Raw genomic sequence first — 14,888 nt, 5'->3', positions numbered from 1 at the left:
ACCCCCTGGTAGAGCCCCATATAACTTCGCAGTCACTACGAACTGTACTCGTCAATGATGGGGGTCGGGATTCGTTGGCTAATGGACGCCCGTGTAGGCGACTCAGCCTTGTTTGAATTGGACTAAAAACCCCTAAACACTAATTCTAGAACTTAATACCTTAAAAGCCCAAAACCCTAAAACCTAATTCCAAACCTTAAACCTAAAAAACCCTATAGCTTAAAAACACAAAACCCCCAAAACCTTAAAAACCATAAACCCCCTAAACCTTAAAAATCCTAATCCCTAAAATACCCTAAATCCTTAACCTAAACCCTAAACCCGAAACACAAACAATAAAAAAAAGACCTAAACCATCAAACCCTAAACCCTATCACCTACTAAACTCTAAACCCTAAACACTAATTCCAGAACTTAATACATTAAAAGCCCTAAACCCTAAATGCTAAACCCTATACCCTAATTCCAAACCCCAAACCCAAAAAACCTTATAGCTTAAAAACACAAAACTCCCAAAACCTTAAAAACCCTAAACCCCCTAAACCTTAAAAGCCCTAATCCCTAAAATACCCTAAATCCTTAACCCTAAACCCTAAACCCTAATTACTGGACCTTTAAATACCGAGCAGCAAACCCTAAAAATAATTCATACACGAATCAAGAATTTAGACTATAAAACGTAACCCTAAATCCCAAAATAATGCACAAATAACCCCCAATTATGCACTGAAAATAAATTTAAATCAAATAAAAGACTAATTTAATGAAAAAAATTAGGGTGTAGGCATACCTTCTGAAATTTGGGAAAATCCGAAGCCGAAGGGTAAAATCGATGCCTAATTGAAGTAGATATTAAGCAATCGATGCCCAAATATCCAAAATAGAAGAAAATCAAAATGAAAATGGGGAAATCGAACGAAATCGGAAAGTATTTTTGGGGGAAAGAAGACTAGCCAAAGAGAGAAGGGAGTGGGAGGCCGAAAGGGAGAAGACAGAGAAGAAAGGGAGGTCGGGAGGGAATAGAGAGAGAGAAGCGAAAGAGAGCGAGTCCGAGAGAAGAGAGGGAGTCACAGAGACGAGAGAGGGCGAGGCCGAGAAAAGACCGAGAGAGGCCGGAGACGAGAGGGAACTGAGACGGTGGCCGGAGACGAAGGACGAGATCGATTTTGGCAGCAGCGACGTCGAGGGCGCAGGGAGACGAGAGAAGGAGTGCGGAATAGAGGAAGAAAAAATGAGAAATGATGACGCGCGATGGGGGGGTGCGAGGAGAGAGAGGAGAAAAATTGAGCGTCGCCCATCCTTTAATTCAAAGAAGATCAAACAAGGCCTTCTTCTACATAATCGAAATTTAACCATGGAGATGAAGGATCCCTTTATCCCCTGCATCGAGATGAAGCTTCATCTGTGCTCCACTAACGACTTCAAGTGTTGAAAAACATTATGCGATTAAAGATTATCTCGTCCTTTAAGTTGACTAACCTCCCCTTATATGTAATCCCATAATCTTCATTGAATAGGTTTTTGTTTTTTGTTTTTATCGATGCAGCTTGCCAACAATTCCCGAGCATTGACAGATTTTTTAAGCAAAGAGGAGACATAATTCGTAATCTTTGAGCTTGAATCCTCAGCCCACGGAGCCTACTACCTAACGACGCATGGCAAGAAACAGCGAAAAGATTTCAGTGCCCCCGATCAGGCGGACGGAAAATATTTAAAGAGATTTAGAGGTGGCCCACAGAATCGGCGGCCAGGATCATCCCGTTCAAGGGATAGTAGTAAAGTAGAGAAATGTTGCGGCCACTTTTATGTAATTGTCGTAAAAGTGCGGACGTTCGGGTCACAACGCCGAACGAACGAACTCTTTTAAGTTTTTCACCTCACCATCTCTCACCATCTTTCGCAGGTGGTGTTTTTACAGCTCTCAACATCAAAAAGGAGCCGTAGCTAGGGCGGAGAAGGGTGTGCTTGGGGTTCTGTCCTCGTCGTTTCTCATTTCATTTCATTTCATTGTTTTCGTTTGTCTTCCACCAACGAGAAAGAAGTCTATACCTCAAATCTTTGATAAGCCCCTGCTTTTATCCATCGCTCTCGCTGCATCTGTCTCATGGAGAATACACGAATCGTATTTCTGACGGAATTCTCAACGTAATCGGTGGCGATGATCTTTTATTAGGACATTGGAATCCGTCGATCTGTGATGCTTTGTGGTTGATTTTGTCCGTCGATTCTCCGGAGAAAATGAACGGCGGGGTAGATGCGGATGCTGCCCCTGCAGTGGGCCCGCCGCCGCATCTTGAGTGGAAATTCTCTCAGGTATTTGGTGAACGCTCTGCTGGAGAAGAAGTTCAGGAAGGTATGACTTTCCCCCCTTCATGTGCTCGATCCGTGCAATGAACAACTTTTAATGCTTAATTATCTGTGATCGCTAGCAAGGTTTTTTTTGGCACAAACAGTCAATGCGTTTTAACTTGTGTTTGATTTTCAAATCATTTGATCCGTTTTTTTATCATCCGACGTCAGGTTTGTTTTATGACGAATTTTTAGGGGGTTTTCTGTTGAGGACGATAGCTTCTGTGCGATATAGTTGGCAGACTTTGTCATGGACTGTCTGATTGTGAGAATTGAAGATAGAACTGGCGTTTTTTGGGTTTTACCTCTCGAATTTGGAGTAACAATTGTAAAGTGTTTGTGAATTGTGCTATCCGGTTAGCGGCAGAATTCCGACTTGAAGCACGTTTTCATTTGTGGAGAATGTCTTTGAGTTACACTCGTGCTTTTATGTAGACGATAATACTGGATAGACTTTCAATGATGCAACCTGAACGATAGCTTGTTCACTGGGCTTAGAGAGACTTTGCTCTTGAACTGAGCAATATGTGAAGACCTGCTTGCATGAGGCATTTATTTATTTCATATGAAAACGTAAGATTTCATTGGATGAGAGGGGGGGACACTTCAAGTGAACAAGGTACTACACTATAGGGACTAAAGAAAACAAAAACAAAATGGCAGCTAAGTTATGATGGAGGGTGTATCGCTGATGGAGGAGTGCTGTGTAGCTTCTCAGCTTTATAGGCTTCTGGGAAGTCTTTTTTATCTTGGGTGCACATGGAGCCCCACAAAATGATACTAATCTCTATTAAGATTATTTTCTAACTTGTGGTGTATTTTTATGTACCCACCCAAAGAATAACTTGAAGTTTATTTGTGTCACTTCTTCCTCTTGGCTCTGCAGTAGAAAACAATTCTGTCAGTTCAGCCATACCCACATAAAGAAGAATTGGCAGACTATTGTGGCACTCAGACCAACTGGACCCATTGCCCTCATACCGTGGGTTCCCCTTCAAGTTGGTACTCAAAAGTTAAATTTCGATGGCAGTGCTTGTGGATGCATGGGGCTCCTGGTTTTGGGGATTCATTTTGTGACTATGGGGGAAATCAGTTTGTTGCTTATGCTGGCCCTTCTAGAAACTGAAAAATCCTTTTCCCCCCTCATTATTAAGGGTTGGCTCTTATGCTGTTATTAGTTGGTGCATAAAGGGATCTCAACCCACTTTCATACGAACTCAACCCACTTGGAGGATGCTTCTCATGTTTGAAGAAATCGTGGATAGAACATAGCTCTTAAGCATTTGTTGGTAGTACACTCCCAGGACAGCAAACGCTGCTGCTAACGGCCTTGCTAGGAATAGCACTTCCATCCCTGATCTCGCCATCCAGATAAGCTAGCTGCTCATGTTTAGATCTGTCTCTGAGCTCTTCTTGCTTTTTTGTTCTCTTTTGTTGTATTCTTCTATTACTGTTCTGCTATTTTCTTTGGTTTTTTCTCTGTTTACCGTTTGTATTTTTTTTTCTTTTCCCCCAGCTCCATCTTGGAGGGGGTCAGCTGTAATCCCTCTTCTTTTTGAATGAATACTTCATGCACACTCTCAGTAGAAAATGTATTTTAAGTAAGGCCTACCCCTGTATTCTCATGATCATATATTGCGCATATTGCCAGAGATTGGATCTAGCATATGTTGAATTTACTGCCCTGTTTGCATTTTTCTTTTACTGGCAATTTGTGCACTTTGCTTTCAGGTTTCAATATAGTTGCAGTTTTGATTGTGTTATCATTGAAGAAAGTTTCTTCCTAGATTGTTTCTAGATCAGTGGCTAGAGTTCAGTAACATTGTGAAAATAATTGCTGTCAAGGAAAAAAAAAGACTGAAGCCTTACAGTGCTAGTAGTGATTCTACAATGCAAGATTAACGGAAAAAATGTCTTATTGTTCCATGCAAATCCAGTGTTTTGCCTACCCATGGTCACATAAATGCTCTAATCTAATACATTGTTCTGAACTTTATGTTTATCTCTTCACCAGTTTAACTTGCAATAATTCTTCTGCAACTGTAATATAAGATAGATATTGAGTTGCTTGATACTAAATATATTCATTGTTGGTTCTCTGATAGGCTGGTCAAATCTCTCTCTCTGTGTTTTTTTTTTTTCTGAATCCCAAATTTGTGAGATCTTCATATGGCTATGGTCCATTACTCACTTGTACGCCTTTAGTTCTCATGTCCTTCAGAACCTGAGAAGTGTTTTCCTTCTGAAGCCCAAGTCACTGTTAAGCTTGTTTTCAGGCTTATCTGATCTGTGATTTTTTGCAGTGGACATAATATCTGCAATTGAGTTTGATAAATCTGGGGATCACCTTGCTACTGGAGATCGGGGAGGTCGGGTGGTTTTATTTGAAAGGACAGATACTAGAGATGTATGCTTATTTTTATCTTCTATGATTATCTTCTGCCTTTTTATCTTCATTTATTGGATGTGTTCATGTGTTGTAATGTGTCACCAGGCCCATGGTCATCGAAGAGATCTAGAAAGGATGGATTATTCAATTAGTAGGCACCCTGAGTTCCGTTATAAAACAGAATTTCAAAGTCATGAACCTGAGGTATTCTTCTTTTTACTTGGTCCTGTTTTAGCATTTTTTCTCATGCTGCTTGACTGTGTAGAGTTGGAGTAGGGGGAATTAACTGTTTTTTGCCGTGTCTTCAATCTTTTTTGTAATTCAGTTTGATTACCTGAAAAGTTTGGAAATAGAGGAGAAGATCAACAAAATTAGATGGTGCCAGACAGCCAATGGTGCACTTTTCCTTCTTTCCACCAATGACAAAACGATTAAATTTTGGAAGGTATGACACATTTCCATCGTCAATGTTTCATTTTGGCACACTTCAAAAAAAAAAAATGTTTCATTTTGGCACACACACACAAAAAAAGTTTCATTTTGGTATGATTAGCAGAATGTTGGTTTGTTGCTTTTGAGCTAACTGAGTAATCTTTAGCATGTCTATGGTTTGATCTAAGAAAATGACAAAAAAATTGAGGTAAAAGCCATATGTTTTTTTTCCATGTTTGAATGAGTGTTACCATTATCGCCACTCTAATGAGCCAAGAAGTGTGGATTTTTTTTGTTGATTTTCACACTGCTCTTTTGGTTGGTCCACTTAATTGATGTTTTATATGGGTTGTACTGGCATTGGCTAGTACATCTTCATGAAGTTTAAATATTTTGACAATCTTTGATCATTTACACAGGAATGCTCTAACATACAACTTCCATTAATATTATTTCTTTAATTTTAAAAATGCTTTCTTTCCTTAAACAAACATTTCTAGGACTGTTTGTTTGCTAGTTTGTGTATTTGTGCTTGTAACTTGCTGTAGTGGATTAGCTCCTTGTTATTCTTAGTTCAGAATAGAGTTCCTTTGGTTGCCTTTAGCATCTGCTGGTGCCATGAGTGGTTGCTATAATTCTATTGCATCTTTTGGTGCAAATAGTGTTATATTTCGTTTGCTTTTATCTCGTAGGAATGCTGTTGAGTATTTCTTTAATCCCACTTGATCCCTCAAATCATACAAGCTTGGAGATGGCAACAGTTTTGACTGGGATGGCTACTTGGCCAGCTTGCCCCATATGGGAAAGGAAAGGGGTTAAGAGTATCGAGGAATGAAACCCCCCCTTCCAAAATTTAGTTTACTTAAATCCTTATTATTGACAGGCACTTGTAGATTTTTAAAAGATGAAAGAATTAATATTTATAATGTTGAAGTGCAGAAACTGGAAATTTCAGATTTGAAAACACAGTTAGCCAGAGCAGGCCGTGATGCACCCGTTGAGCATGTGGGGTATGTTGGTGGTAGGTTTGGAGGGTAAGCCTGTCATGCAGAATGTGTTAGGAGTGAGACCTGCTTACCCTCCTTGCTGCCAAGGAGCTATCCGTCTATGGAGCACATTTCATTAAAGAAGCCTAAACATGGGGTTCTGGAAAATGGTGTGTCAAGTTGTTGTAAATCTACTGATTTTTGTGGAAGTTATGGTCACCATTATTATCATAAATTATCTCTATTTTATGTGAAAGTAAGGTGATTCTTGTTTTGGTGCTTTGTCAAGGAGCGGTTTTTACTAGCTAAAGAAAATAAGTTGGTGCGAGTAGGGTTCAAGTTCCATGAGTTGATGCTTAGTCTCAGATGGTAATGTGTCAGTCAATAGTGGCATATTTATAATCTAGAAAATTAAATTTTATTTTATTTTTTTATTGAAACACCAGTATCCCTTTCTAGAAATGAGCATCATGTAAAGCTTCCTGTATTGAGAAGTATTGGATAGGTTTACTGTTTCAGTACTGTCTACTTGACTGGAAGGATGTCTACATATGAATTGTGAAAGCATGTTGCTGGCCCGGTATCTAATTTATTGGGCCTTTGGCTCAATGGCCACATTTTTTTTTTTTTTTTTTTGGGGTGGGAAAGGGGGTTCTAGTAAGTATCACTTGGGGTAAGGGGTGTAGTGAGCATGTATACTGATTAATCAACATAAAAGAAAAAAAAAAAGTAGGCAGTGTCTTTTTCTAATGGAAGAAGATGCCACAATCCTGTATCCTCAAATATTATTAGCATTAGGCGGCTCAGCTTCTTTGAACCTGACAATTGCTAGTTTATGGAAATCCACTCTCAAACTCATATAAATTATTTCGAGGGGTTTAACTTCATGTAAGTAATGGCACCTTGGTAAAGTTTGGCTTGATGTTTGTATTTGGGAGGCTTACTGTAAATGATACCTTCCATTTATTTCCATATTAGTGTTATTTTTGAGGTATGAGAAACTGACATTCCTGAAGAGGTTTTAGAGATATTGATGATTAGGAGGTCAGCTGTCTAGTCTTCATTTTGGATAGCAATTACAGTAGTTGTTCATGGAAAGTAAGAATTTTCCTGAGCAGTACACTGTTACCTTATGCCATGTTTACAGAATACCTATGTCTCTTGACTCTGAGCAGATGCCAAGTGCTGGGCCCCCTTAGATCAGCTAAAAAAAGGGGCCACATATGAAATTGAAGATGAATTGTGAAATTTGGGTACCAGTACAGTTTCTCATCCTCATTGCTAGATTTACTCCTGCAATTCAATTTGTGGTCACTGTTGAAAACTGGAGAATCTTATGGTAGCTGTCTTTACTGGCTGTAGCTAGTTGCATTTGGGTCGAGCACGATTGAAGAATCATGTAGTACACCTCTTTTGGGCTAGGGAATCTTTCTTTTTTCCTTCTCAATTTTGGTTAGTGATAAATGGTGACAGATGGATTGCTTAGCCGACTCTTGGAAACAGATCTGCTGATCAAGAGGCTTCTGGGAGACGCATCTCCCAGTGGCTGGCTGAAGTTTAGCTATGATAAGGATTGTTGAGGACTTGTATTATTCTGATGCATGGCCTAAATTCACGGCCTGAAGAGTGCAAATCACATTTCCTACTTGCTGACCCATTGTAGAGTCTCCTTGCAACAATATTTTTTGGATGAATCCTACTATTTGTACTGTTCTTCCTCAAAAGTTGTATAGCTTTGTATTTTTTCTCTTTTTTTGTCTGATTTTTTTCTTTTTTGAAGTTTATGCTTCTCATGATGTCTAACAAATAAGCCTTTCCCTGTGGTGTATCCTGTATATTGTTCTCACTATTTTATTTCTTCAGTACTATTTCCTTATCCTTGTTCTCCATCCGTTAAGGAGCACCTATCTGGTTTTGTGGTTTCTCTTGCTCAACAAACTGTAGTGGATATCTTTTTGAGAACTAATCAGATAACTGTCCTTTCATGTTTCCAAAAGTTTGACTGAATTTCAACTGGCAAGGAGCTTTCTCTAGTGGAGTCAATGAACAAATTAAAAATAGCAATTATTCAGATTCTTTTGAAGTAGTTGTATGAATTTCATTAATCATTACCTGTTGCTGCCATTGATTTTTCCTGCAGTCATTTTCTTAGCCCTATGCCGTCTGTGCTATTTTCTTTTGTTTCAGGTTCAGGAAAAGAAGGTGAAAAGAATAAGTGAGATGAATTTGGATCCTTCACAAATTGTAGGAGATGGTAACATTGCAGGTTCAAGTGCAGTGGGTAGCTCAAAGACATTCCTCCCAAATGGTGGATGTTTGGAAAGGCCTTACAATTGCAATGACTTGTCCTTCCCCCCAGGGGGGATCCCATCCCTGCATTTACCTGTGGTAGTTGTACACAGCCTCGTCTACTGGATTTCTTGCATTAATGGTAGTGTGGTTGGTGATTGTTGGTCAGAGTGGGGATATATTTATGCAGGAAGTCCATTCTGGATGTTTTTCATCCTCTTTTATCATTCTAAAGATAACTTGCTCTTTTCTATAACTTTGCCTACATTTGACATTTCCAAATTGGTGAACAGTTTCTTGCCATTCTCACTTATTGATATCTTAATAATCAATGAAAATCCTTAAAAGACTGACATTTAAGCATAAAACTTTCTGAAATTGTTTTTTGGGAAAGGCAGTCAATTGAGATGTCATCACTTGTGCTTCCCTTCATCTCAACAATATTTTGCATATTGTATATGTTTTGTGTCTATGCTGTAGAACTTGTATGTTTATTGAGAAGCAAACTCTTAACAATTTTCCCTTTTTTGAGTCTTGCATTGTTTGAATTTGTGTACGATTCTCTCACACAATGGAGTGGTTTGTGCATGTTCCTATGTAAATACGATTTGAGTTTGTTTTATGACGTTAAAACATGTTCTGTGAGGATAGTGCTGAAAGAGGAAATCATATTTTCCTTTGTTGTGCTCGGAACAGATTTGGGCAGCATTTAGGCTTAAGTTTAGCTCCATTTTTTGCTTTCCACTTTTGCTCTTGATGTTCGTTTCCTTCTGTGTTCCCGTGGGGAAAGACTAGAATGGAGCTCCACAAACTATCCTTGGCAGCTGTGGTTTGGAACAGCTGGAAAAGAGCACAATAATAGAATATTTGAAGACAAGCAAAGGCTGCTAGGAGGAATCATTGAAATGGCTACGTACTCTTTCTTTTGGGCAAGTTAAAATACTGAAACATCCTATTTCCCCAGCTCTGCGATTAGAAGGAACTGGGAGAGCATCATTAAATCAATGCCTCATCGTGTGGTGAGGATGGTTTCGTGGCTTCTCCCTTAAGAGGGATGTTTGTTGTGGTGTCGCCTTCTTGTTTTCTCTGCTCCTTTTGGATAGTGTGTGTCTAGTGCGTGTCTGTTGAGAGCCCTACTTCTATTCCACGAGCTGTAGGGTGTACATGGAGCGCTTCTCCTCACCTTTACTTGTGGAAGGTGATTTTGTCTGTTATCATTTCATGGCCCTCATGGAAAGGACCCCCTGGGGAGATTTTTGATGAACTTTGATGAGATAGGATATATTTAATTACTTCATCATTTCTTGGCAGCATAGCGCTAGGTCTGCGAATAGTGTAGCAAACTCTTTAGCAAGAGATGGAGTACCTCGACAGCGCCTCCTATCAGCAGCTCGTTTCCTTTATGATTGCTGTTATTGTGGTTTAGTTTTCTCTTTCTGTGGTGGCTTTTGTGCTGCCCTCATTTGGATCCTCTGTTGTACCTTTGTCTCTATTGAACCTACTTAATGAATTTTTTTTCTTGTTGTCTCTCCAAAAATGTTTATATTGTCATAGATGCTAATCATGTGGTTGATTTTTTTCTTATTTAGGTAGCAAGCCATGAAACTAGTCTCATTGCTAGATGTCGAAGGATATATGCTCATGCTCATGATTATCATATTAACTCGATTTCAAATAACAGGTGCATTCACTTTCCTCTGATATTATTTAGCATGCTTCATCCTTTTATTCATGTTTGGCCCTTCAAGCTGGTTTTGTATCTGTGAATTTTTTGTTTTTACCTTTTGTAAGTTATACTCTGAGATATACCCTTTAATGTTTCTCTTCTTGTTGTTAGAAGTTTATAGATGCTAGTAGCATTGGATCTGATCTAAATGTCTTTGCTTATCAGTTTAAATCGCTTAGAATTATCATCCTAGGACTTATGTTCTTTAAAATCTGTTTCTTCGCAATAAACAGCTTTGTTGAACAGCTGTCTTTGAGATTAGCCTTCCCCAGTAGTGGCATGTGCTTTCTCACATCCCTCCAAACTTTTTTCTCTACTTTAATCATCCAATATCTATGTGATGCTGCATCTCCCTTGGTCTCTCTTGTGAATGATAGAGTCTAGGTAATGAAATTAGTTTTCCCCACTCTGTTGAATACATCCAACCATTTAGTTGCATGATCCTTTTACAGTAACATCTGATAGATAACAACTACTAAAGTCTCAAGCAGATACATAGTGTTTTGTCTAATGTCCCCATGCCTCTAGCATGCAGATTCCCTTCTCTCGTGTAGGAAATCCATGCACTGTATTCTCTGTTGTTTGTTGTACTGGAGTCATCCCTCTTTTCTTTATTTTTATTTTTATTTTTTATTTTTAGACCACTTTGTAATTTTGTATGATTGTTATTGCCCTTCTAAAAAGTAAGAATTTCATGTCACTAAAAAAAATGAAGGGTGCTATCAATTCTTTCACCTCCAGATTTGACATCTTAGGTCTTATGCAGCTGGTTACCAGATATTATCCATTTCCATGAAATGCAATTATGAAAGAATCGTTAGTGTTCTGTATTAGCGCTAGGGTTACAGCTGAAGTACATTATTGTTTTTCTCTGTGGCTTCTAGTGCTTTTGTGAACATGAATGATGAAGCAGTTTATAAGCTTCCCTCTGCCTTACGTGACCTCTTCCAATTTGCTTATGGTTTTGTATGTATATTTGAGGCTATAGTGGTGAAACATATACTTGACATTTTGATATGGATCTAACATTAGTCTGTTTCAAACTTTACCTGATGTATATGCCACCCTGCCAATTTCCAGTGATGGGGAGACTTTTATATCGGCAGATGACCTTCGAATAAATCTTTGGAACTTGGAGATAAGCAACCAAAGTTTCAATATTGTTGATGTGAAGCCTGCCAACATGGAGGATCTAACTGGTACAGATTTGTAATGCCTGTATACAGTTCAGGTGGATGCTCTCATGTTTAAAGTAGGGTTTTAAAAGGGGCAGCACTGAGGCCATACATGGGCATCAGAACACTATTATGTTTGTTAAGTTTGTCCTGATATTTTTTTATTTTCTCATGCAGCACAATTTGCTTTCGGTGAACTTTATTCTTTTATTGAATTTATAATTTGTTTTGGACCAGCTTTATTTTGTCATACTGGTAGGTTTGTGTAGGTACTTGTCTGCATTTTAATAATCCTTACTGGGTCCTTTATCTTTGTTAGTCCTGCATGGAAAAAGCCTGTGTTTATTACTTGAGAAGAGACCTTCTAATTTCGGTTGGTTATTTTGGGATATAGCTAGATGTAATTTTAACTTGGTACTTTGGTGCTTGTATGTGGGCCTCCAGCCAATGTTGTCTACTTGTCTGAGCTATGAAGTGGGCCCAAACATGTGGGGGAAGTGTTAAGAATTTTCCCATGTGGTTTCAGGAGATAAGAAAATGCTGTCCTTATTACTGGGGAAGATACCTCCTAAATTTTTAGTCATTTTGAGATGGACTCTGACCCTACTTAACAATCTTGTATTTGAAAAATGATTTAGGTGCATATAGGGGATTGATTATATATTGTGTCCTGTGGTGTTTGCTTGGTCAGCCTAAGTACTTTTGTTCCTTTATCTTTAACTTTTTAGAGGTGATTACATCTGCTGAGTTCCATCCAACACACTGCAACATGCTTGCTTATAGTAGCTCCAAGGGATCAATTCGGCTAATTGACATGCGACAATCAGCATTATGTGATAGTCATGCCAAGCTGTAAGTTTTCTGTGCTTTCCTATAACAGGTCATTTTTGAATTTCAAAGGTTCTTATAAAAGATGTAGAATTGTAGGTGCACTTGCTTGTTTGCTAGGTAAATATTCTATTTCATCCTTCAGCTTTAGCTAATTGATTTTTTTATTGCAGGTTTGAGGAAACCGAGGCACCTGGTTCAAGATCCTTCTTTACAGAGATAATTGCATCAATATCTGATATTAAGTTTGGAAAAGATGGGAGATATATCCTTAGTCGTGATTACATGACACTCAAGGTCCATGTTTTTGTTTCTTACTATTGATTTCGCTGCTGATTGTGTTATTGTTTCAGTCGTTTATGATATTTCCAGAAGGTGTGGAGTACTTTCTGATGACTTCTGGTCCCATTTTTGGTGGCCTACCTGGCACCATTAGTTTGACTTTACAACCAAAATATGTTATACAATTTTATTTTGACATTATTATTTGGAAGGATCAGTATTTTATTTATTTATGTTCTTTAAATGATACTCGAGTCTTTTGATGCAAATATTGTTCTACACTTCTCTGAAATCTTACTTAAAGAGGTATTGGAATGTGAACTTTTCTTGTAATCATATTTCTGCTGTTTAACTGTAGTTCCTGACATTATAATGTCATGTGATTTGCCAGCTATGGGACATAAATATGGATTCTGGTCCTGTTGCCACCTTCCAGGTCCATGAATATTTACGGCCAAGGGTGAGTGAGTGAATGTGAGTGAGAGTGTATTTGTATATGTGTGTGTGTTGTTCTTATCATAATTGCTGACCATCTTCCACAGCTTTGTGACTTGTATGAGAATGACTCGATATTTGACAAATTTGAGTGCTGCTTGAGTGGAGATGGACTGCGAGTGGCCACTGGTTCCTACAGGTTTGCTTTTTAGATTACGACTTAATAGAACAGTCTCACGAGTAGATCTCAAAACTGCAAATCCTGAACTCTACTGATGTGGTTCCAGCAATTTCTTTCGCGTGTTTGGTTGTGTTGCTGGCAGCAATGAGGCCACAACTTTAGAAGGCAGCAAAAATCCAATGAGGTATACTCTGCAGTAGTAATTATCTGAATGAACAACATCACTGTCATTAGATTCTAATTTTGAAATCATTAATAGTGTTGAATGTTAATATGCTAAGCTTCTTTGTTGTGTTTTTCAATTTTAATAGGAGACAAGTACAGACGCCTTCAAGGCCTTCAAGATCTCTAAGCAGTCTTACTCGTGTTGTAAGACGAGGTTAGTCCTAACTTTGTATGGTTCTTTATTCTTGTACATCTCTTTAATACCAGTTCCTTTTGTAATGTTTTGTATCTGGTTTTGAATGTAACCAACAGGAGCTGAAAGTCCGGCTGTTGATGCAAATGGAAATGCTTATGATTTTACAACAAAGTTGCTTCACCTTGCATGGCACCCAACTGAGAACTCACTTGCCTGTGCTGCTGCAAATAGCCTGTACATGTATTATGCATAGCATATTTATGGAGCAGCGAGGAAAGAGAATTGGGGTTGCTTGGCGAGTTTCTGAGTTGCTGTCAGTGAAGGCCGTTAAAACTTCTATTCTTGCAGCCATGGGAAGAGGTGGAGGCTACGTACTTCAGAGACCCCAGCATCCATCATTTTAATTTGTAACTCATTCTCATATTGGTGGGTCAAAGAGAGGCTGTCGGAAACCACGAGGAAGTAAAAAAAACTGTGTTTTGTTCCCGGGCAGGCAGCTCTAATCTGATTCTTTGTAGAGAAGATTCACTTCCTTTATCTTCTTGTGTTGGGTTTAGGTGGAAAATGAAGTGATTGTAGCTCTCCTACAACCAAAACAAATCCTGTGATTAGAATGGGGGAGGGCTCTGTTTTTGTACATCTATAACTTAGGCCACCTGGGCGACGTGGGTCTTGCAAATTGCTGCACCTGAGTCTATGATGATTGTTATCATAGTCTATGCTAACCAGTTTCTTTCTGTTACAGAGTTGCCAGGCTCTGTTAAATCAAGAGCTTGATTGTTACAAGGTCCGGATTGAGGGGGAAGCACGTTGTGTAAGTTTTGGTTCATAGATCGTTCTTTTTTTTTTTTTTGAGAAGAAATATTTTGTTTATCTGACAGCCACAAAATTTGTAAATTTAAGAAGGGAGATGAATGACTGGCTTCCTTGAATAAGACGGTGTTTGTTTTAGATGTACGTAGTCTTCACTATTCTCTTCTTCCAGGTACTAAGTTGAGATGCGGAGATGGATTACCCTGTATTTTGCAGATTTTTTTATGCGGAGATGGATTACCCTGTATTTTGCAGATTTTTTTACAAAAAAATAGTGAGAACTGAAGATAAGAAAAGCATCAGCAATGAGGGCCCCCTTGAGGGATCTGTTCATCGTATTATATGGGTAACTAATGCTTCCCGACGAGGTCATGTTTGGTGCTGCAGCGGGTGTGGTTATTTTCCCAATTGCCTTACAGCTCCAAAAACCAATGTTTGTCCGTTGCCATTTCTTTTCTCGTTCCACCGGGTGCAAGGACGGGGCTGTGGTGGCGCTTCCGAACCAGGTGTTTCAGGTTCAATAATTATGGCTTAATTGCACTGCGCTTGCTTGGAAACCTCTCCAAGCAGAAGTTCGTTGCGCGATTAAGCTCTTAAGAAAAACTTGGCGCATTTGCTCGACTCATGAACAAAGAAGATGAC

The 14,888-nt window shown here is 38.9% G+C and overlaps 1 protein-coding gene across 2 annotated transcripts; it reads left to right on the top strand.

Moving 5' to 3' along the window:
• Window positions 1-1,882: 1,882 nt before the first annotated feature.
• On the top strand, window positions 1,883-14,386 carry LOC137945316 (serine/threonine protein phosphatase 2A 55 kDa regulatory subunit B beta isoform-like). 2 transcript variants are annotated; one of them, XM_068791155.1, is made up of 14 exons: window positions 1,883-2,353; window positions 4,653-4,756; window positions 4,844-4,942; window positions 5,064-5,183; window positions 8,344-8,544; window positions 10,035-10,126; window positions 11,252-11,370; window positions 12,075-12,198; window positions 12,348-12,471; window positions 12,848-12,916; window positions 12,999-13,090; window positions 13,179-13,256; window positions 13,384-13,451; window positions 13,550-14,386. In XM_068791155.1, the coding sequence occupies exons 1-14, from the start codon at window positions 2,239-2,241 to the stop codon at window positions 13,684-13,686; spliced, it is 1,542 nt and encodes a 513-aa protein (XP_068647256.1). In that variant the 5' UTR covers window positions 1,883-2,238; the 3' UTR covers window positions 13,687-14,386. The 2 variants fall into 2 exon arrangements, with proteins under 2 accessions (XP_068647256.1, XP_068647255.1); XM_068791154.1 differs by having other exon boundaries at window positions 8,344-8,547.
• Window positions 14,387-14,888: the final 502 nt, after the last annotated feature.

Source organism: Aristolochia californica, unplaced genomic scaffold, assembly GCF_029961685.1.
Source record: "Aristolochia californica isolate CCGP_79_NKW_82.1479 unplaced genomic scaffold, dmAriCali1.0.hap1 SCAF_12, whole genome shotgun sequence".
NCBI classification, from domain to species: domain Eukaryota; kingdom Viridiplantae; phylum Streptophyta; class Magnoliopsida; order Piperales; family Aristolochiaceae; genus Aristolochia; species Aristolochia californica.
This window is presented reverse-complemented; position numbering and strand designations above follow the sequence as displayed.

Coding starts and splice junctions, on each gene's coding strand:
- LOC137945316 (XM_068791154.1), top strand. CDS start 2,239: ATGAACGGCGGGGTAGATGCGGATGCTGCCCCTGCAGTGGGCCCGCCG. Junction 12,199..12,347: donor TGTGATAGTCATGCCAAGCT/GTAAGTTTTCTG, acceptor TTTTTATTGCAG/GTTTGAGGAAACCGAGGCAC. Junction 13,257..13,383: donor GGCAGCAAAAATCCAATGAG/GTATACTCTGCA, acceptor CAATTTTAATAG/GAGACAAGTACAGACGCCTT.